At 44.9% G+C, this 24,168-nt stretch overlaps 1 protein-coding gene and 1 long non-coding RNA gene across 2 annotated transcripts in view; one reads left to right on the top strand and one right to left on the bottom strand.

Moving 5' to 3' along the window:
* Window positions 1–11,410: 11,410 nt before the first annotated feature.
* EGFL6 (EGF like domain multiple 6) overlaps window positions 11,411–24,168 on the bottom strand; it is a 106,730-nt gene continuing 93,972 nt past the window's right edge. The window contains exons 10-12 of the mRNA XM_068265311.1: window positions 24,052–24,147; window positions 22,342–22,604; window positions 11,411–13,533 (exon numbers count right to left, since the gene is read on the bottom strand). Of these exons, the coding sequence (XP_068121412.1) occupies window positions 13,441–13,533; window positions 22,342–22,604; window positions 24,052–24,147 (452 nt within the window). The 3' untranslated portion in view covers window positions 11,411–13,440. The remainder of the gene's footprint in view (window positions 13,534–22,341; window positions 22,605–24,051; window positions 24,148–24,168) is intronic.
* LOC137544260 (uncharacterized) lies at window positions 12,001–18,842 on the top strand. The gene is made up of 3 exons (XR_011025802.1): window positions 12,001–12,187; window positions 14,484–14,600; window positions 18,279–18,842. It is a non-coding gene; the product is annotated as an uncharacterized lncRNA (long non-coding RNA).

Genomic DNA, 24,168 nt, shown 5'->3' with positions numbered 1-24,168 from the left:
TACCGGGCGGGCTGGTGCCTCGATCGGCTTTTTTTCCCCTCACTCCCCAGCGGCTGGGACCAGGGGGGGGGGCACCGCGTGACAGCGGGACGGCCCCCCAAAATCGGGACCGTCCCGCCGAAAACGGGGCGGTTGGGGGCCCTGCCCACTGGTCAGCAGCCCTCCCAGGATGACAGCGTTCTGTCCCTCAGTCCGGCTTCTGGGAACCTGCTGATGCAAGAAGCTCAGGACTTACTGGGGACTGATGTGGCAGAGATTGAGATCGGGCCACAATCACAAGCGTTGTTGAGTTCTGGTGATGAAGAAGAGGGGTCTGTGTCTGGGGATGTAGGGACAGAAGAGGAGGCGGGGGAGTCAGAGGAAGAGCTGGATTATGAAGATGCTGCTGATGATGACGATGTTGTGGACCCTAACTATGTGCAGCCTGCTGAGTCCGTGGAAGAATGGTCAGAGGCAGAGCAGGATGACGAGTCACCTCGGCCTAGGCAAGGATATCGCCATATGTCAGGCAGGGGCAGGGGCATCGGCAGCAGTGGGCGTGGAGGAAGTAGACAGGACACTGCTTCAGCCGGCACCACCACCATGCAACCCCTGGCAACTACTACCACACATTGTTCCGCTGCACCCTCTGCTAGTGGGGGCCGCAGTAAATTAAAGTCACCAGTGTGGGATTGCTTTGAGGAATGTACTGATGACAAAAGGTATGCGGTGTGCAGGTTATGCAGCAAAAGATTGAACCGTGGGAAAAGTCTGAGCAAGATGGGTACCTCATCCCTCCAGGGCCACCTGAGAAGCCGCCACTGCCGCGAGTATGCGGACTTTAAGAGGAAGCAGGCACTGCTGGCAGGGGTTCCTGAGAGCAGAAGGCCCACCAGCGCAGCAGCATCATCCCTCCCTCAGGGTCGTGAATCCCCCACAGCAGCAGCAGTAGTAGCACGCAAGCGCTCTTCCACCTCGGCTACTCAGGACACAGACATTGAGGCTGGCAGCCAGTGTTCGTCTCTCTCCTCTGTCTCCCCTGCATCCCAGCGTCGTCAGACCCTGCTGAGCGACACCTTTCAGGGTCTGACCAAGCCTCTGCCTCCAAGCCACAGGCGGATCCGCAAACTAAATGGCTTGCTGGCCCGGGCCATGGCATCACAGCTGCTTCCCTACTCCCTGGTGCAGGAGAGGAACGTCATGCGGACGCTGCTCCAATTTGGCATCCCCGAGTGGCAAGTCCCCAGTCGCCACTATTTCAGCAGGAGCGCAATCCCAGCACTCCACAAGTTTGCGGTGGAAAACGTGGCCCGTTCCCTGGACTACTCTGTGGGCAAGCGGGTCCATGTGACCATGGACTCGTGGAGTAGCAGATTTGGGACAGGTCGCTACCTGTCCTTTACGGCCCACTGGGTGACACTGATGGAAGGGAGGGAGGACAAGAGCGCATCAGCCCAGCTAGTGGTGCCACCACGCGGGATCAGGGGCGATGCAGAAGGGTCCTGTCACGACACTCCCTCTGCACCCGGAAAGCTAGCCCGCCTCAGCAGCAGCAGCGCCAAGCCTCGGCACTGCCAAGCCCTTTTAAAATTGGTGACCCTGGGGAAGGAGAGGCTTATGGCCACCAACGTCCTGGCCGCCCTCAGGAAGCAGGAGCGGAGGTGGCTGACCCCCAGAGGCCTGGAAGTGGGGTATGTGGCAGCCGATAACGGGGCCAACCTGGTGGCAGCAGTGCAGCAGGGAAACCTCCAGCACATCCCCTGCTTGGCCCACGTGCTCAATCTTGTGGTGCAGCTCTTCTTGCGCACCTACCAGGGGATGAGCGAGCTGCTGCAGGATGCCCGGGCGGTGGTACGCTTTTTCCGCCTGTCAGCCACTGCCTCTGCACTCTTGTCCACCTTACAGCAGCAGTATGGAAGGCCACAACACCGGATGATCATCGACATGCCAGTTCGCTGGAATTCGACTCTGGCCATGTTGGAGCGGCTGTGTCAGCACAGGCTGGCTCTTAGGGCCTACATGCTAGACCCAAGTGTCCCCAGCAACCAGCAAGTCCCCTGATTACTGCCACTCAGTGGACATTGATGCAGCAAGTATGCCTGGTGCTGAGTCCCTTCCTGGAGGCAACCAAGATGGTCAGTGAGGAGCGGGCCTCTGTGTGCCAGTGGGTGCCCTTGGTTTGTCTACTGGAGCAGGCAATGGACAATTTAATTGAGCGTGGGGATGAAGCCCTGAGGCAGTTGGAAGAACAGGAGCAGATGGCAGCACAGTCCAGCTCAGAGGAGGGCTCACAGCAGGTAGTGGAAGAGTTGGAGGTCCCTAACCTGAATGAGGAGGAGGAGGAGAAGCAGAGTGCAGCAGGCGTTGTACGTGGATGGCGGTTTGAGGAGGACAACGACATGGCACAGGAAGAGGACAGGCATGCGTTATGGGACAATGGCGAGGACGAGGAAGATCTTGCTGGCAGGGCCCACTTGTTTCCCATGGCTGTGCACATGTTGCGCTGCCTTCGCAGGGACCCCCGGGTGATCCAGATGCGTTCAAGGGAGAACATCTGGATTACCTTGATGCTTGATCCCCGTCTGAAGGGGAAGCTGGGAGACTTAATGACGCCATCCACCACCGAGCAACGCACAAGGGAGTTGAAGGAGGCCCTTGTGCGCAGACTACTGGAAGCATTCCCCCAGCCTTCCACCCCCACTGTTACTGCTCTGCCAAGCCAGCAAGAGGTGCCTGCCATTGCCACTAGCAGCACAACAACAACCACCAGCAGCAGCAGCAGCAGCAACTGGCGCCCCGGAGACCTGAAGAGCCTAAGCAAGAGCCTGTATGCAGTGCAGCAGCCCAGAACAGAGGTGCCCGCCACAGCATCCACCACCAACCAGCACAAGCAACGACTGACCACCATGGTGTCTGACTATATGGGGTCATCCAGTGGGCTCAATGACACCGACAGCCCCGTGGACCCTTGGAGTACTGGGTCAAGAGACTGGACATCTGGAGCGAGCTTTCCCAGTACGCCCTGGAACTCCTATCCTGCCCTCCTTCCAGTGTCCTCTCAGAGAGATGCTTTAGTGCGGCTGGTGGCGTGGTCACAGAGAAGCGCTCTCGGCTCTCCCACGCCTCTGTGGACAAACTCACCTTCCTGAAAATCAACCAGGCTTGGGTGGAAGGTGAGTTCCTGGCCCCTATTGTCGGACACAGGGGGACATGAAGTGGCTGCTGCATGTGCTGTTGTTAACTATGCCTGCCTTTTATAAAGACAGTTACTACCTGCCTAGTGCCTACCTTGGTTAATTTTTTGGTGTTATGGTACTACTACCAGTAAGTTGCCATGGTCCTCCTTCTGAGCTGCTGAACTGACCGCCCGCTTTGTCCTCCTGACTCAGTCGCTACTACACTCTGCGTTCACACTGCCCGGGTCACTGGGTGCATTTAATTTTTTGGCCAGCACTATGACGCTGTGCTACTACTACTACCACCAGTATGTTGCCATGGTCCTTCTGTGCTGCTGAACTGACCCCCTGCATTGTCCTCCTCCTCCTGACTCAGTCGCTTCCACCAATGTACTCTGTCTGCGTTATCACTGCCCGGGTCACCGGGTGCATTTAATTTTTTGGCCAGCACTATGACGCTGTGCTGCTACTACTAGCACCAGTATGTTGCCATGGTCCTTCTGTGCTGCTGCTGCTGAACTGAACGCCCGCTTTGTCCTCCTCCTGACTCAGTCGCTACCACGGTACCACCAATGTACTCTGTCTGCGTTATCACTGCTCGGGTCACCGGGTGCATTTAATTTTTTGGCCAGGACTATGACGCTGTGCTGCTACTACTACCACCAGTATGTTGCCATGGTCCTTCTGTGCTGCTGCTGCTGCTGCTGAACTGAACGCCCGCTTTGTCCTCCTCCTCCTCCTGACTCAGTCGCTACCACGGTACCACCAATGCACTCTGTCTGCGTTATCACTGCCCGGGTCACCGGGTGCATTTAATTTTTTGGCCAGCACTATGACGCTGTGCTGCTACTACTACCACCAGTATGTTGCCATGGTCCTTCTGTGCTGCTGCTGCTGCTGCTGAACTGAACGCCCGCTTTGTCCTCCTCCTCCTCCTGACTCAGTCGCTACCATGGTACCACAAATATACTCTGTCTGCGTTATCACTGCCCGGGTCACCGGGTGCATTTAATTTTTTGGCTAGCACTATGACGCTGTGCTGCTACTACTACCACCAGTATGTTGGCATGGTCCTTCTGTGCTGCTGCTGCTGCTGCTGCTGCTGAACTGACCGCCCGCATTGTCCTCCTCCTCCTGACTCAGTCGCTTCCCGCTGCTGCACTCTGCGTTCACACTGCCCGGGTCACCGGGTGCATTTAATTTTTTGGCCAGCACTATGACGCTGTGCTGCTACTACTACCACCAGTATGTTGCCATGGTCCTTCTGTGCTGCTGCTGCTGCTGAACTGAACGCCCGCTTTGTCCTCCTCCTCCTCCTGCTACCACGGTACCACCAATGCACTCTGTCTGCGTTATCACGGCCCGGGTCACCGGGTGCATTTAATTTTTTGGCCAGCACTATGACGCTGTGCTGCTACTACTACCACCAGTATGTTGCCATGGTCCTTCTGTGCTGCTGAATTGACCGCCGGCATTGTCCTCCTCCTCCTGACTCACTCGCTTCCACTAATGTACTCTGTCTGCGTTCACACTGCCCGGGTCACCGGGTGCATTTAATTTTTTGGCCAGCACTATGACACTGTGCTGCTACTACTACTACCAGTATGTTGCCGTGGTCCTTCTGTGCTGCTGAACTGACCGCCTGCATTGTCCTCCTCCTCCTGACTCAGTCGCTTCCACCAATGTACTCTGTCTGCGTTATCACTGCCCGGGTCACCGGGTGCATTTAATTTTTTGGCCAGCACTATGACGCTGTGCTGCTACTACTAGCACCAGTATGTTGCCATGGTCCTTCTGTGCTGCTGCTGCTGAACTGAACGCCCGCTTTGTCCTCCTCCTGACTCAGTCGCTACCACGGTACCACCAATGTACTCTGTCTGCGTTATCACTGCTCGGGTCACCGGGTGCATTTAATTTTTTGGCCAGGACTATGACGCTGTGCTGCTACTACTACCACCAGTATGTTGCCATGGTCCTTCTGTGCTGCTGCTGCTGCTGCTGAACTGAACGCCCGCTTTGTCCTCCTCCTCCTCCTGACTCAGTCGCTACCACGGTACCACCAATGCACTCTGTCTGCGTTATCACTGCCCGGGTCACCGGGTGCATTTAATTTTTTGGCCAGCACTATGACGCTGTGCTGCTACTACTACCACCAGTATGTTGCCATGGTCCTTCTGTGCTGCTGCTGCTGCTGCTGAACTGAACGCCCGCTTTGTCCTCCTCCTCCTCCTGACTCAGTCGCTACCATGGTACCACAAATATACTCTGTCTGCGTTATCACTGCCCGGGTCACCGGGTGCATTTAATTTTTTGGCTAGCACTATGACGCTGTGCTGCTACTACTACCACCAGTATGTTGGCATGGTCCTTCTGTGCTGCTGCTGCTGCTGCTGCTGCTGAACTGACCGCCCGCATTGTCCTCCTCCTCCTGACTCAGTCGCTTCCCGCTGCTGCACTCTGCGTTCACACTGCCCGGGTCACCGGGTGCATTTAATTTTTTGGCCAGCACTATGACGCTGTGCTGCTACTACTACCACCAGTATGTTGCCATGGTCCTTCTGTGCTGCTGCTGCTGCTGAACTGAACGCCCGCTTTGTCCTCCTCCTCCTCCTGCTACCACGGTACCACCAATGCACTCTGTCTGCGTTATCACGGCCCGGGTCACCGGGTGCATTTAATTTTTTGGCCAGCACTATGACGCTGTGCTGCTACTACTACCACCAGTATGTTGCCATGGTCCTTCTGTGCTGCTGAATTGACCGCCGGCATTGTCCTCCTCCTCCTGACTCACTCGCTTCCACTAATGTACTCTGTCTGCGTTCACACTGCCCGGGTCACCGGGTGCATTTAATTTTTTGGCCAGCACTATGACACTGTGCTGCTACTACTACTACCAGTATGTTGCCGTGGTCCTTCTGTGCTGCTGAACTGACCGCCCGCATAGTCCTTCTCCTGACTCAGTCGCTACCACCACTGCACTCTGCGTTCACACTGCCCGTGTCCACTGACAACTCTGCTGCGATGTCATTGCTAATTGCTGCAAAAAAAAACAAAAAAAAAATTACAAAAACCTCTCTGGGGCCTTTTTGGCGTCAGCCACTCATCCTCCTCCAGCGGTACCTTCGCCGCCAAGTGCCATTGGAACTCGCCTTCACCTCTTTGACTGCTTAACGCGTATATCCCTTTTTAAAACCACTTATTACCAATTAATAGCCCCATTTAAAGTGTTGATTTCACTTTAAAATCCATTTTCTCTAGAAAAAATTTTTTTGGGAATTTTTTATGTTGAAGTTATGTTGCCCCTTATCACCTCGATAATCCATGCAATTTGGGGGATTGTAGCATGTATGGGGGCTTTGTTATTAACGTTAAAAGAAAATCCGCCTCCGGGCGGGAATCCACGCGTGATTACGCCATTCACGGCAGAAAATCCGCGTGGTTGCGTGGACGCGGACGAAAATCCGCATGCGGCGGGGCCGAATGCGGATTTTTTTTTGCAACCACGCGGATTGCCGAATTCGTGGATGAGGCACATCCGAGCATCCCTGATTGCATTCATTTATTTCAAGTAGTTTCTTGAATTGCTTCACTTGCTGCCAAGCCTGCCAAACTTGTGCTTTTGATCTGTATGTCCTTTTTAAGGATGAGATTTTGTAGAACTCAAGAGATATAAACGTAGTTCTTAAACCTAGTATTCTTATAAATAGACAGTAATTTTTGTGTAACAAGAATGTCTCAGTTTAATTTAAAAAATATGCAATATGTTGCTTACACGGTTTATAAAAACACACATTGTTCATTTGTTTACAACATAAAACATGTTAGCAGTTATTCACTGAAGCAAATTTTCAGTACAAAATGATTTCTATTCTGCTGCTGCATTTTGCTGAGTTGTGCTCCCCACTTGAATACCAACGGCAATAACAATTTGATCGTCAAGCAATACAGTGGTTTTGCAACTGCATAACCTCTGTGCAAGCGGGTGTGGTTATTTTCTATTCCTGCAGAGAAAAAGTAATAAGAATACTGTGCACTGTTACCACACATTGGGCTTGATTCACAAAGCGGTGCTAACCCAGTTAGAGACTTTAGGCGTGATAACCATTTTTATCATGCCTAAACTCAGTTTAGGCATGATAAGTTTAGGCATGATAAGTTTAGGCATGATAAGTTTAGATAAGTTTAGATTGTGCGCAAAGTCCCGCATGCAAAGTAGCGCCATTAAACTCTATGTAAAGTGCACCAGACTTTGCTAGCGCAAAACTTTTGATCAGCTGTGCACTGCGGTGCTAGCCTAGTTGGTGCTTAAACTTATCACACCTAAAAACTTATCACACCTAAACTTATCACACCTAAACTTATCATGCCTAAACAGAGTTTAGGCGTGATAAAGGGCTTTTCACCACGGTGCTAACTGTTAGCACCGCTTTGTGAATCAGGCCCATTGACTGTGTTAGGCCTCTTTCAGACAGACGACTGAACTGCGCACTTGCCGAGCAGTTCAGTGTTACGTCTGCCATCTGCCAGTGCAATATGGGTGCAATTTAAATGCATCCCAATTGGAGCTGTTGTAACACCAAGCGTGTCAAGCGCTGACACCCGGACTGCAACATAAAATGTCTGAGCAAGTCTGCAGTCGCGCTCAGATGTGACTATGGGTCAGCCTCCTGTGTAGCGCTGGTACCAAGCGCTAACAAGCACCTGGTTTATGCACAAGAGCAGCTGACAGGCGGTAAATTCACTGCTGATCCTTGGTCTGTAATACTTTTGGGCATTGACCCTGAACAAGGATGCAGATGAGATGTTTCTGACTGAAGTTTAACTAGATTAGCTGCATGTTTGTTTCAGGTTGTGATTTAGACACTGCTGCATCCACAAAAGATCAATAGAACTGCCAGGCAACTAGTATTGTTTAAAAGGAAATAACTATGGCTGCCTCCATATCCCTTTCACTTCAGGTGTACGTTTCCACTAGAAGCATGCAAATTGCATGTGATTTTTTTTTATATGCGTAATAGCATACTCACGTATGGGTTTTTTTTTACATACATACAGTATTAGCAAGTACATATTAGCAAGTGCATTCACACAACTGTTTTTGTCCGATTTTTACAAAGAAGAAAGTCCTGTTGTTATTATAGCTCGAGTATGCAAAAACACCTGTGGAAATAGGAAAATTGCATTGTGTGCGGTTTTCTACATGCGACATCCAACAGATTAGTAAAGGCCGGTTTTCGCTACACTGGCACACGTCTTGAGAGGTGCACGGCAGCACTTGCACTGATGCGAGTATGCACCCGAATCCCTGTAGCTGTGCAGCATGCCATCCTGAAATGTACTGGCAAGCGATTTGGACAGCATGCTGGTGTCTGAATAGGCAGTGTTTCCCCATCCAACTCACGTGTGGGGAAATGTTGCGTATTCAGCTTTAGTGGTAATGAGCCCTTACGTGGTTGTCAGTTTTTCCTGGATGCAATTTTTGCATTTAATGGAAACGGGCCCATAGGAAATCATTGCTGTTCAAATTGTGCACTGAAAAAACTCACAAATCCTACTGAAAACAGAACCTTAAAGGGAACCCAAGGTGAGAGTGATATGGAGGCTGCCATATTAATTTCCTTTTAAACAGCGCAAGTTGCCTGACTGACTGGATTAGCCACATGCTTGTTTCAGGTTTGTGACTCAGAAACTACTGATGCCAGAAGGTCAGCAAGACTGCCAGGCAACTGGTATTGTTTAAAAGGAAATAAATATTGCAGCTTTCAAATGAACTTGAACAGCAACACTAGTTTTCTTCACCTTTTTAAGATAAAATATATGTGTATATAATATAACCATTTAAGCCCGCGGGTATTTTTCACCTTATGGACGAGAGGAATTTTCACATTTCAGCTCTCCATCCATTCATTCCCCAAAAACTTGATCACTACTTATCACTACGAAATGATCTATACCTTGTTTTTTTCCGCCACCAATTAGGCTTTCTTTGGGTGGTACATTATGCTAAGAAATATTTTATTCTAAATGCATTATAATGGAAATAATCAGAAAAAATAAAATTATATATATATATATATATATATATATATATATATATATATATATATATATATATATATATATATATATATATATATATATATATATATATTTGCTAGAGCTATACCCAAGAAAAGCACTACTAAAGGTAGTCCACTAACAATACAATCCAGCGGCTGATCAATCATTTCTGATCGCTGCGATAATCGATCAGAAATTTTATGCACTGGCAATCTATGCAGATGCCTGAGTGCTTATTGTTTAACATTTACACAAACATGCTTTTGCATACACATATTTTGGCGCCAACCACGCACGCTTGCACACTTTTAAATGTGTGTTTGCGGACGCGATGCAGCATAGTACTGCACTGTTAAAAATGTTCCCTGCTCAGCATTAGCGAATTGCAAGTTGCAGAGTTGTGCACATTAATATGAAGGTCTATGGACATGCATATTCCCATGCAAATTACCCACCATATGCAATGCATCAAAGCTGAGAGCACCGCACGTAGGGCTTGATTCACTAAACCGTGATAACTCAAATATCACACCTTATCAAAGTTAACGCATCTTATCAGAGTAGCATACCGAGCGCTACAAACCCGCAGGGGCTCAGGGCAGGACGAGTGCCATTGCCAATTAACATACGTTCGTAGCACTCGCTATGCTACTCTGATAAGGTGTGTTAACTTTGATAAGGTGTTATATTTGAGTTATTATGGTTTAGTGAATCAAGCCCATAGTGTGCACAAGTCCTAAGGCACTGCTTGCTAGAGGGTGTGCTTCAGCACCATGCCAAGCACATTACTCTTATGAATTATTATTAATATTATTGTTGTACATAACAACTGGTTACATGATGGAATGGATAAGTTGCTATGGTGAAACTATATAGCAAGAAAATAATTAGCCATACCTAGTTAGCATAACAATGGTGCTCTGATTGGAGTGCTGTGGCAGGTGCTATTAATGTGCTGATTGAGCCTGTAGTCATTTTAGCATTTTTCTTTATTCATTGTCTTACTGTTCTGGGAACATTCACAATGCACACACATATAAAAGTCCTAAAAGAGGAAACTGCTGCTGACATTTTCTATTCTGCTCAGATTTTAAAAGAAAGTTTTTTTTCCCCAAGCTTTTCTAGTTTGAGTACGGTGTTCTAGGACCATGCTGACATAGTAGTCATAACAGTGGATATTTCACCTGGGCTTTAAATTATTCACTAACAATCATGAATACAACCGTTGCAAATGGTAATCCTCAGTCAAGGCAATCACTATGGGTCACAGACTAACCAGCAAGCTCATGGTGACCCAGAACTCATTGGAGTGTGTAAGGGACTACAATGGTCCTAAAAGCCCCCTTACTAAGATGTTAAGAAAAACAAAAGTTTGCTTTCCTAAAACAGAAAGAAGTTGCGATAATTCAGGTTGGAGTGAGCTTGAGATGTCTCCCAGAGTAACACTGCTGAATATATGCAAATTAACCATTGTACCCTTAGAAGCTAAACACACCTCCAGAACCGCTGGAATGCAATGATGTGTCAGCTTGTTAAATTGTACAGAGCCATAATAATCCAACATGCATACAGACTGTTTCGGATTGTTTGATCCTTATCAGTGCATGGCATGGATTAATTTGGCTCTATGGAGTAGGGCTTGTAAATCCGAGAGGCACAGACTAACCAGCAAGCTCATGGTGACCCAGAACTCATTGGAGTGTGTAAGGGACTACAATGGTCCTAAAAGCCCCCTTACTAAGATGTTAAGAAAAACAAAAGTTTGCTTTCCTAAAACAGAAAGAATTTGCTCGGATTTACAAGCCCTACTCCATAGAGCCAAATTAATCCATGCCATGCACTGATGAGGATCAAACAATCCGAAACAGTCTGTATGCATGTTGGATTATTATGGCTCTGTACAAATTAACAAGCTGACACATCATTGCATTCCAGCGGTTCTGGAGGTGTGTTTAGCTTCTAAGGGTACAATATTTAATTGCATATATTCAGCAGTGTTGCTCTGGGAGACATCTCAAGCTCACTCCAACCTGAATTATCGCAAATTCTGTTTTAGGAAAGCAAACTTTTGTTTTTCTTAACATCTTAGTAAGGGGGCTTTTAGGACCATTGTAGTCCCTTACACACTCCAATGAGTTCTGGGTCACCATGAGCTTGCTGGTTAGTCTGTGCCTCTCGCATTTACAAGCCCTACTCCATAGAGCCAAATTAATCCATGCCATGCACTGATGAGGATCAAACAATCCGAAACAGTCTGTATGCATGTTACATTATGGGTCACCTCAGGCGAAAATCAAGTATGTGTACAGTTACCCACTGAGACTGTTAAGTGATCCGCCATGGTGGATCGCCTCAAAAAAATGAATTCAGTATATTGTGCTATTTTGTCCCCCATGCTGTAGAATGCTGCTTGCATGTTTGCTGCCTTTCAACCCTATGCAGTTCTGCATAGAATAACACACACACAGTGATTAGCTATAACTGAATTCACCAGGGTGTCAAACCAGTACACTGTATGGTCAGCTGGTGCCAATGGTCAGAAAGCTTTTGGTGTGTTGTGTCCTTTTGTTATGGTGTCTGTACCGAGGTAAACAACCATTTAGCTTGACACTTATTGAATGTGTGTATAAGCCAGTTGTGAAGAGGACATTCTTCAGTGCCAGTGCCTCCCCTTTGACCTCTAGGTTCAAGGTAGCCTATGAGCATGTACTTTGTCATGTTTCCATATACTGTATCACTCTATCACTTTTTTTTTTTTTTAAGAAAGACCTTATATTTTCAGGATATCCCTGATCGCTCCATGACTGATGGTGTGGTCTTTTGTTCTTGTGTGGAATGCTATACTTACTTGATCACAGTGAGAAATCGTGGAGGAAAAGTCAGAGTTGTGGGCAGCAGCGTGTTTGGAAAGAAGAGATCATTTGCAGTTTCTTCTGGCAGTCTAGAACAGATCTAATAATCACCCCGAAGCAGTGAGTCATTATGTGTGTTTTTTTAATAGAATATGCGAGTCCTGCATTGAGTTCTATTTGATATTATCTCTCTGTATGGGCTTTAGGAATGAGGGAAGCCAAAAAGTGAGATCACTGACCACACATTTGAAGCTGATACTTTTCAGCTAAAGTGAGACACCACTTTGCTTGGAATCTGTCTAGCAAAAATAAAATAAAAGATTCTCTCACCCATAGGTATGGTAGCACAGAGTTCCCTGTCAGCCATATGTTTTACAGGAAACCACAAACATTCACAGATGGGGCGTGATTCACTAAAGCGTGATAACTGCTATCACAGCAGTTATCACGCGATCTGCCGCACGCAAAGTGATCACGCCCATGATCGCGTGCAAACCTTCGTCTCATGCGAAGTAATGGCGTTTGCGCGCAAACCTTTGCACTAGGCAGATCGCGTGATAACTGCTGTGATAGCAGTTATCCCGCTTTAATGAATCAAGCCCATTGGGTGATATGTGTCTTACCAGAGCTGAATAACTACCTCTGTGACTTTCCCCAAAACATGCATTATTGACGAGCCTTGAGGACAGGGTTGGGGAACACAGTGGTATGGATAACAGAGGTTCACCTGCTGGTGGGAAATGTGATACTGAATATTTGAACTCCACTCTGCCAGAGCGCTGTATAGTTAATCGGCATGCTGCTCTTTCCAAGAGCCCTGCATTTGCTGGTAACCCTGGCCTGTTAGGCCCTTGCATTGGGGAATATCATCAGAGAGAGTATTTATATTTACAAAGGAAATGTCCTTTACGTGTAAAATGTAAATGTAGTATCAAATGTAGTGGAAACCCAGCTCTTATGTCTATATGTGCTAAGCTGTATCAAGTATGTCATTTTCACAGTACACCTTTTAGTGTTACATAATACTTTTCAATCACAATAATGCAAGTTACTAATAGCAGATAAGAAAATAAGTCACTAATTCAGTGACAGATGACCTCAACTGTCCTAAATAGGTTCAGTAAAGATAATTCTACCTAAAGCAGGTATAAGCACCATTCGGAGATTTGCCTACAACACACTAATGCTAGACACACATACTTGACACTTTCCACTCAGGTGTCCCTATTGCCTGTAAACATGTTGGTACTGTGACCAGGGTCCATGCAGTCACATCTCAGAAAAAAAAACACTGTTTGTTTTTTTTAGATTAAAGGCACAGTTCTGTTAATTTAGCATACAGTATAATTAGATGAAGCAGCATTATTATTGGTTCAGTCCTCAGAGCATTGGTCAGAGGTGAGGAAGACATTGTCCAATGCTATCTCGCCCATCTTGCCCTTTCCACGTTCAGCTTCAAATGTAATCTGAAAACAGACAACAGTAGGAAATGTTAGAATGTGTTGTAAGTAAATCAGATAAGACCTATTTGCTAACTTACAAAGTAATACAGAATAATAACTATAGAGAGTCAAGTGCGCTCCTGCAATATCCACACCTCCTATATACCAGAACACAGTTTGGTTGCAGCATAAAAATTGTAAATATATCAATGCACATTAGCAGCTGGATCGCTCGCTATGAGGGAGTGTACCCCTTAGACTTAACACACAGAAGAAATGGTCAATAGCGCTAACCAGTCACTTAAAAATCTCGAATGAGCTCTCATGAGCAATATTACGTTCGTTTGATACTAATGGGCTGCATAAACTCAAAGGTAGAATCACCTTTGGAAAGTGATCTTTATTTAAGTATTTATATAGCGTCAATATATCACGCAGCGTTGTACAGAGTATATTGTCTTGTCACTAACTGTCCCGCAGAGGTGCTCACAATCTACTCTGCCATAGTCATATGTCTATGTATGTATTGTGTAGTGTATGTATCATAGTCTAGGGCAGGCATGGGCAAATTTGGCCCTCCAGCTGTTACGGAACTACAAGTCCCACAATGCATTTGCCTTTATGAGTCATGACTGTGGCTGTCAGACTCCTGCAATGCATTGTGGGACTTGTAGTTCCGTAACAGCTGGAGGGCCAAGTTTGCCCATGCCTGGTCTAGGGCCAACTTTAGGCGGAAAGAAATGAAATGGTCAATAGCGCTAACCAGTCACTTAAAAATCTCTAACGAGCTCTCATGAGCAATATTACGTTCGTTTGATACTAATGGGCTGCATAAACTCAAAGGTAGAATCACCTTTGGAAAGTGATCTTTATTTAAGTATTTATATAGCGTCAATATATCACGCAGCGTTGTACATGCCTGGTCTAGGGCCAACTTTAGGCGGAAGCCAATTAACTTATCTGTATGTTTTTAGGATGTGGGAGGAAACCAGAGTGCCCAGAGGAAACCCACACAGACACAGGGAGAATAGTCAAACTCCTTGCATATGTTGACCTGGCTGGGATTTGAACCGGGAACCCAACGCTGCAAGGTGAGAGCGCTAACCACTATGCTACCATGCTGCCCATTAGGAAGGATTAGGAAGTTATAGCCACTGAAGATCTAAGTGAAAAAGCATCTTAAAAGCCAACTGTAACAAGAAGGATATGAAGGCTAACATATTTCTTTCCTTTTAAGCAATACCAGTTGCCTGGCTATCCTGCTGTTCCTCTACCTCAAAAACTTTTAGCTATAAACCCTGAACAAGCATGCAGCAGATCAGATGTTTCTGACATTATTGTCAGATGTGACAAGATTAGCTCCATGCTTGTTTCTGGTCAGGGTTGCTCGGATAGCTCTTATCACGAGTACGAGTGATCACGACTCACAGGCATGACTCCGCCCACTTATAAATTGTCTCGTCATCACGAGTAGAAACGGATATCCGACTCGAGTGTAGTTTGTGCATGTAATCACTAATCATGAGTCCTTATTGGGGATTAAAAACCCGCCAACTTTAAGGGTTAATAAATAGCAAAGCCCCCTTACATAGTAGAAACACCAAATTTGCAGGTTATGTTGAGAAGAACAGTGGGAACAAGGGGAAAAATGCGGGCTGGTATAGCTCATGGTATGAAGCCCCAGTCGGCCGGGGCTCTGCATTCTGGCTATCCCAGCCTGCATGGGGACAAGGGGTTACATTTGCTCGGTAGGGGGGACCCCACGTTATGTTTTTAAAAAAAATTCCCACCCTCTGAACATAAAAAAAAAGTTAAAAAAAACAGGAAAAGATGCCAGGGATCTTTATCCATCCATATTGCGGCTGTATAGCGATCCCTGGCCAAAGCATTGCGGCTTCGGAGGGGTTACCAGGGGGTCCGTGCGCAACCCCTGGAAACCCTGTCAGGAAATTCATTGCTCTTTCTTTTGATATATGTAAAGTTACACTACCATTAGGTTTGCTACGCTAATTGTCATTTACTGCATTTACATGGATACTTTTTTCCTTTGAAACTTTAAAATCGATTTTCTCAAAAGCTATAAGGTCTTTTTGAAAAAAAAAAAATAATTCCCCATGTTCCCACTGTTCTTCTTAACATAACCTGCAAATTTGGTGTTTCTACCATGTAAGGGGGCTTTGCTATTAACCGTTAAATTTGGCAGGCTTTTAATTGTGTCGGGTAATGAATGCCATCACAAGTGCATTTGTGATCGGCATTCGTGATTGAGAGCCGATCACTAGTGCCGATCACGAACTCGTGATCACAAAAAACAGGTCGTGATCATGAGTTACTCACGATCACGACCTCATGATTAGCACCACTGTTTCGGGTGTGATTCAGACAGTCCTCCAGCTAAATAGATCATCAGGGCTGCCAGGTAGAGATGAGCGTAATGACGTAATTACAATTTCGTGAAATTTCACGTAATTAGTGTAATTACGATTATGGCCGTAAATACATAATCGTAATGAAGAAGGATTTAGCGAAATTTCGCGTAAGCGTAATTTTTCGCGTAATTTTCGCATTACTGTGGGTATTACGAAATTAATGCGTATGGCCATGCTCCCAAGCGGAAAAGTTGACGCATGGATCAATGTAAGGTAGCCGCCGACTTTAAGGGTTAATAGCGGTGGCTGAGCGGCGAGTGGCGTCGGGTGCGGCGTAGTTACAATGTAACAAAGTTGTTACATTGTAATAACTTTGTTACATTGTAACTGATAGAACATTTCCGAGGATATTGCGAGGGATCATTTATTTAAAGGGACAGGTAAGTATTAATGGTTAATTAAGAATATTAAAGGACTTTTTTCGTGGTTATGTTTTTTGTTCAATTAAAATACTTTTTCTAAGTGTTTGTGCGTTTATTTACTTTTAACACTTAAAGGAAATGGGTAAGGGGTACAAGTACCTCTATACTCATTTCTCCTGGGAGGGGGGTGGGCATCTGGGGGACCCCTTTTTAAAGGGGACTCCCAGATTCCACCATGAACCCCCCCCCAAGAAATCGCGGCCTCCACCGCCCATCGGAGGTGGAGAAGAGCCCCTTGTCCTTGGATTGGACAAGGGCTCGGAGGGGGAGGGGAAAGCTTGGCTGCCCCTCCCCTTCCGAGACCCCCCAATCCATGGACCATGCGGGCTGGTATAGTCAGGGTGCGGAGCCCCATGCGGCCGGTGCTCCGCATTCTGGCTATCCCAGCCTGCATGGGGGTCAAGGGGTTAAAGGGGTCTGGGAGGGGGGACCCCACGTCGTTTTTTTTTTTATATTTCCCACACTCAGAACGAAGTAAGTAAAACTCTTCCCACTTGGGGGAATCTATGAAAATAATACACTATTGTTATCTGTGCAAAAAAAAAAATGACATTTTCCGCATTTAAAAGACATTTTTGCCCTTGAAACTTAAAAATCGATTTTCTCAAAAACTATAAGGTCTTTTTGAAAAAAAAAATTTTCCTCTTATTCCCACTGATCCCCTTAATATACCCTAGGAATTTGGTGTTCCTAAACTTTAAGCAGGCTTTGCTATTAACCGTTAAAGTCGGCGGGTTTTTAACTGTATACATTTTTACTTTGAAACTTTAACATCGATTTTCTCAAAAACTATAAGGTCTTTTTGAAAAAAAAAAATTTCCTCTTATTCCTCCTGATCTCCTTAATATATTCTCCAAATTTGAGGCTCTTAGCATTTAAGGGGGCTTTGCTATTAACCCTTAAAGTCGGCGGCTTTTTTATATTATACGGAGCGTTACGGTTTAACGCGAAATTACGGTAGCGTTTAATGCGAAATTACGGCATGAACGAAACGCGAAATTACGCGTTGAAAATTACGCTTACGGTATTTTCAATTACGATTTTAATGGCAATTACGCATCGTAATCTCGCAAATGGTAATTTCGCATCGTAATCGCAAATTTCGCATGCGTAATTATAGTAATGCGAAATTATGAAAATTTCGGCTCAACTCTACTGCCAGGCAACTGGTATTGTTTAAAAGGAAATAAATATGGCAACCTCCTTATTCTTTTCACTTCAGTTGTACTTTCAGGGACTCTTTTTTTTTCTGTATTTTCTATATCATATTTTGCTGCTAAGTTTGGTTCACCAAATGTAAAATCTTTGGTATTGTTTGATCAGTGATGCAGAAACCGATAGTTTTAGATTATGAAACCACTTTAGGTAATCTTAGGCCACTCACTCTGAGACATGGGCGTAACAATAGGGCCTGCAGCCCCTGTTCCTGGGGGGGCTGCAGGCCCTATTGTCTGGGCAGTGGCAAGCAATGGCAGATACATACCTTCCTTGCGTTCCACCGGGAATGTTCCTCTTTCTAGCATCTGACATCACTTCCTGTATAAACAGGAAGTAGCGTCAGACACTAGAGCGAGGAGTATCCGCAGTGCAATGCAAGGAAGGTATGTATCTGCCCACTGCCCGCCGCTGCCCAAAGACTTATTTAAGCTGGAGGGGAGCGTAGAGGGGGGAGCCCGAGGTGAGGGAGGGGGGGAGGACCGTCCCCCCTCCCCGATGAGTGTGGCCATGGCTTTTCCCTCATGCTGTGTCCCCTCCAGCCCCCCAAAACGGCCCTGTGCGGGCCCCAGGGGGAGGAGTCCGTCAGAATCTCTGCAGGGGGGCCCGGTGGCTCCTAGTTACGCCCATGCTCTGAGAGCTCAGTTTCTCAGGTCTCTGATCTACTTGAAGATGAACTGAAATATTTGACTGTGTTTTGCAGGGAATTCATTAAAGGAAGGCTAACAGAAGACAAAGGAATCTGGCAAGATTATGTCTGTCAGAGCTGCCAGCTCACAGAATTACAGAGGAGAAATGTTTGCCTTTCAGATAGACAGAATATCCTCTGCTCCACATGTGGGAACCTGATAATATTATGATAAGATTTGTGCTTTTTCCCTAACCTGCCATAGCAGAGCTACAACTTGGAAGCAATCCAAAGCAGATGAGTCCAGATATGGTTGGCATATTGTCTACTACAAATATGGAAAATCCATGCATTAACATCCCTGACAGCTTAATTGACCGAACTGGAGAGGAATTAAGTGCAGATTATCTGCAACTGCATAATGCTGGTCCCAGGAGGTTTCACTTTGCACAACATGAAAACTGGACAATCTCCATCATCTGACATTTTTTTTTCTAAGCAGTTTTTTTTTTGCAAAATTAAGAGGGAAGTTGTGACTGGCACCAAAGTTGAGATTCTTAGTTTCAAGCAGCAGCTTTATTATTTTATCTTTATTGTATTTATAAAGCACCAAAATACAGGTGAAATTCAAAACACCGATTAGAATATCGTGCAAAAGTTTGTTTATTTCAGTAATTCAACTTAAAAATTAAAATAATATATGAAATAGGAACTCTTTGCAGGTGTTTCGGATTAATTAGCTGATTAGAGTCTGACACTTTGAGCCTAGAATATTGAACATTTCCACAATGGTCTGAGATTTTCATTTTGGGGTTTTCATAAGCTGTAAGCCATAATCATAAAAATTATAACTAATAAAGGCTTGAAATATCTCGCTTTGCATGTAATGAGCACTGGACAATGAATACAAGGGATGACAGCCGTAATAAGGTTATACAACATAGGATAAGGCTATACAATGCAAACGGTACAATCTACACGATCCATGCAATTTTGGGCTGGTTAGGTAGGCCCAGTTATACAAGTGTGAGGTGGTCATAGGAAAGAAGCATACGTTCATGTAGAATACTCTAGGGAAGGGAGGACCCTGTCCCTGATTGAGGATGAGTTAACAGTTACCGTAGATCATCCCAGAAGCCAGACACTTGAAGAAGATGGGCTGAGCTGAATTTAAAGTGTGTATCTCATTACAGATAGTGTACGAGTAATAATGAGTGATTACTCGTGATTCAAATGAGGGTTAATTGGCGCAAGTGTGCGGCAGGGATACAATGGGTTATTTACCTATAATTCCGCCATCCGCCCTGTGTTCCAAACATCTTGCATGCGTCCTATTGGTCGCGTTGCAAGCCTCACACCGGTGCACTTCCTCCTTCCGGCTTTAAAGAAACTCCGTAACAAAAATTGCATCCTGTTTTTTATCATCCTACAAGTTCCAAAAGCTATTCTAATGTGTTCTGGCTTACTGCAGCACTTTGTACTATCACAGTCTCTGTAATAAATCAACTCATCTCTCTCTTGTCAGACTTGTCGGCCTGTGTCTGGAAGGCTGCCAAGTTCTTCAGTGTTGTGGTTCTGCTATGAACTCCCCCTTCCAGGCCCCTCTATGCACACTGCCTGTGTGTTATTTACATTAGAGCAGCTTCTCTCTTCTCTCTTATCTTTTACAAGCTGGATAAATTGTCCTCTGAGCTGGCTGGGCTTTCACATAGTGAGGAATTACAGACAAGGGCAAAGCTGTTTGCAGGAAGAAAAGAGCAGCCTGAAACTTCAGTGCATGAGAGATGCAGGGGGAAAGAAACACACAAATGATCTCTTGAGATTCAAAAGGAAGGCTGTATACAGCCTGCTTGTTTATGGATGTATTTTCTATGTGTGGACATACTGTACATCAATCTACTTCCTGTTTTGGTGACCATTTTGTTTGTTTATAAACAAACTTTTAAAAACTGTTTTTAACCACTTTTAATGCGGCGGGGAGCGGCAAAATTGTGACAGAGGGTAATAGGAGATGTCCCCTAACGCACTGGTATGTTTACTTTTGTGTGATTTTAACAATACAGATTATCTTTAAGGAGGAAATGCGCCATGGTGAGGCTTGCAACACTAATTACAGAAACAAGACATAATTGCTTAACATGTGGCCAGGATAAAATAGCTTATTGTTATTTTCAGTATATCGTGAAATTTAGTGTATTCACTTTTGCCCATTTACCTACAATTAAGCATGTAACCAGAACTTTAACAGCAGATTTGATAAGATCTGCGGTTTTCTATTTCAAAATGTTTACTTAATTTTTTAAAGACATTAAATATTCAAATAGCAATGTCACAAGTCAACTGTGAATCAAAACAGTGACAGTCACAATCGCACACTAGTAATTAGATCTGTGGTTTTATTAGATCTCATATATGATTTATGCAGTGGGAGGGAAAGTGTCTATACACTTGGAAACCCTTTGGAATCACAGAAGTACTGGAAGACATCCGCCCCCCCCCCCCCCCACCACCACCACCGATTGTGTACAATGTGCACAAAATGAATTCTGTTATAGCCAGACCTTCCACAGCTACTGGGCCTCTACAGCATATTTCAATTTGCAAAATTGGTTGCAATTCACATACAGATTAGAATTGGCAAAATCCAATGCAGCTGCAAATGACGTTATGTAGTCCAATTTCTATCTGCATACAAATTGTAACCAAATTTGCATCAAGTCAGAAAAATGAATCATCCCAAATACTGCATGTGGGACCTTCCCTGCTGAGGCAGCAGTGGCTTAATACTGCCTGTCACTAGGTAAGATAGGTGAAAAGCGATCACGTACATTTTGGCATGATCCGTATATAGGCATGGCCATAGACGAGTGCCCGCTATTTATACCCACAATTTGCAATGCAGGTGGCCCCGGGTACCGATACTATATTGGGTGTGTCCCGCACCCAAATTTACTGTCATAACCGTTGTTGTTTTAATGAGCACCTATGGCAGCGCCCGGGAGGGGAGGCTGGAGGTCTTAAGGGTTAAGCGTGGGGAGGGGAGGGTTTGAGGGAAGGTTCTTTGTGAGAATAGGGTTGGGTTAGGACATAGATATAAGTAAAATATATTCTACTATGTTGCATAACAGAATATTGGTATAATATTCTATAATCATTATTCCGCGCCCATTTCTATATGCGGCGATTTCATATGTACGTGGTGAGAAGAGGAATCAGTAGCTCATATGTACTGGCTGCGTTGACATTTCGACCAGCCAGGGCAAGCAGGTAATAGATAAGTAACATTCTTGTGCTAATTTTATGTGTTCTTTAAAGTGTAACTAACAATCTGGCATAACATACAATTAAAACTCTATCTCCCAACCCCAATTTGATGATATAGTTGTACTAAATGCCTTTGATGCAAAGTAATGTAATCATTGTGAAAATCACAATACCCACCACATCACATTCATCTACTAATAGAAGCTGCCATCTTGCATGACAATGTAAAATCCAGTTCAAACAGAAAGCTTTACAATTAGAAAACCCTGACAATAAGTGTACAATTACAATAAGTATAAAGCCTTGTACACACACTAGACGGTTCCTGGCTAAGGCAGGTTGCCAGGGCTGCCTCTGCCAAGAATCCAGCATGTGAACAGTAGCCCCAATCCACCTAAATGCATCGGCATGCAGATTGGCAGATCATTCGACTGAGTGCACGCCAAGGGCATTGCTTCTACTTACACTGCATATTCCATGCTACTCAGACGTGTGCCGCCTGCTGGCTTTCCTCCTCCCTACATAGCAACAAAACATGCTGCTAGCCTAGGGATTAGCAACACATCTGTATCTCATGGGGCCTGAATCAAGTTTCAAAGTGACAAGAAATAAAGTGTATATACGCATCTTTACTTATACACATGCCTGCCTCTTCCTGTTTGCAAATTTGACTTTAGCTAAAAGTCATATTTTTCAAGGAGTGATTATCAGGGAATTAAGAGAGGAACAGACAACACACAAAGGTATGTAGACCCAGTGTGAATATACCTCTGTGCTTTCTTTATCTAGCTTTGCCTCAGGTCAGTTGTCCTTCAATGGTCAGTTTAGTTTATGGAAAAAACATGAACAAGAAACACCCTTTTCGGTGACTTACAGTGTGGGTAATTTTGGTCTGTGTCTTTGGAATTTCAAGTCTTGCTATCCTCCATCCTTCATTCTTACTGTGATCTTCCCATGCTGGGACACTGTTGTCATTCACAAACACACGCAGCTTCCCAAATCTTTCACCAAGTAGTTGATAGGTAAATGTTAAACAAATTTTCCTATCTGCCTTCAAATATGTAAGTGGAAGTCGCAGCCGTCCAATATCTTTTTTCTGACCAACATTTGCTGGAACTGACATATAAAACCCAGTACCTGCAACATAAGAGAAAAGCCGTGTTTGACAGAAGCCATTAAATTTCTCATCCCTTCAAATATGCTATATGATGCTAAACTCTGATGAATAATATTGTATGTGGGCAGGATACAGTAGCACAAAGGTAGACTTGAATGCAGACGTCAAGAGATGTATTTTTTGTACAGTGAAACTTGGTGTAATTGCCTTCTTAAAACAGAAGGAAATTTGCAATAATTCAGTTATAAATGAACATTTGTGGTTACCCACAATGCACTACCACTAAATATGCAAATGATCCCTTTTCGCCCTTGTTAAGCCAAGCAAGCATCCAGAACCGCTGATGTATAGCAAGCCTATAGCTTTAAGTTTTACACAGCCATATCAAACACACATGTAGACAGCCTGTTTCTGACTTTTGGTCCTCATCAGTACATGGCAGGGATTGATAAGGCTGTATGAAATAGGGCTTGGACCAGTACAAGAGAGCAACAGTACAGTGAAAGGGAGGGTGTTGTTTTTCCTTGTCAGTGTCTCTAATGTAGAGATGTTTTTCAACATTAAAAGGAAGCTAAAGGAAGCTACAGACAGGAAGTTTTGAACCAGGATAATAATGATGAAGTATGTTAGTATGTTAGTTTCAAATGTACAGTACTCCTATTGTATCACTGCTGTTTAGGATACCAGAGGGACTCTTAACAGTTGACTTTGTGTCAGAGGAATCTTAAGTTGCATACAGTGGATGTTGCCCTACTTTTCAGGGGGCCTCACTGCAGCTTTCTATCTCCACTGCCTGTTATAATGATATAGAGGGGGGTCCACTGCTTTGTCACTGTGTACACTGCAGGCATCATTTGGACAAAAATCACGTTATTCATGATGAGAAATGATGAAGGAAATTCCTTCTTTCAATATCAGCCCTGCCATAGCAACAGAAGTGGGGTGTTACTGCATCAATAATCCATTTTAATCCATATAAGCTTCTCAGGAAAAAACTTCAGTTCTTTTATAAATAGTTCCTAGATTACTTTGCAGAGTTCTTTGATGCTGCTATATGTTTTGGGGGTATTTATCACCCGCTAGTGAATAGGATTTCTGAATAAATAACCTGACTAAAGGTGTGTTTATTTCCATTTCCCCAAAGTCCCATTTTGGAAAAGAATATATTAAATGATGTGCCTGTATGTATTCTACCTTTATTCAACTGCTCTGCCTGAAGCATACTGTATGTGTTTCTCAACAATATTACTAGCATCACCTGAATTCTAAATAACTTTATTGCTCCTTATATGCACAACATGTTTTTAGGTAATTACAATATAAAAGCCTCCACTATTCCAGAAGATTTCAAAGAAATAGTGTTTGCAGAAATAAAAATCGCTTGTCCAGTCTGAACATTTTCCCAATGTTAGACAGCTTTAGTGGAGCTGGGGAAATGATGTTTATCTTAGTGTATACACTACTTACCCTGGCTCCTTTCTGTTCGTCTCCAATTAAAGTTATCTTCCGTTTCCTGTTTCCAGTCACAAGCTCCATGGTCAAAGCTACAGTCAATAGACACCTCTAAATATATGGAAAGATCAA

This window comes from Hyperolius riggenbachi, chromosome 2 (genome assembly GCF_040937935.1).
Source record: "Hyperolius riggenbachi isolate aHypRig1 chromosome 2, aHypRig1.pri, whole genome shotgun sequence".
In the NCBI taxonomy this organism is placed as follows: domain Eukaryota; kingdom Metazoa; phylum Chordata; class Amphibia; order Anura; family Hyperoliidae; genus Hyperolius; species Hyperolius riggenbachi.
This window is presented reverse-complemented; position numbering and strand designations above follow the sequence as displayed.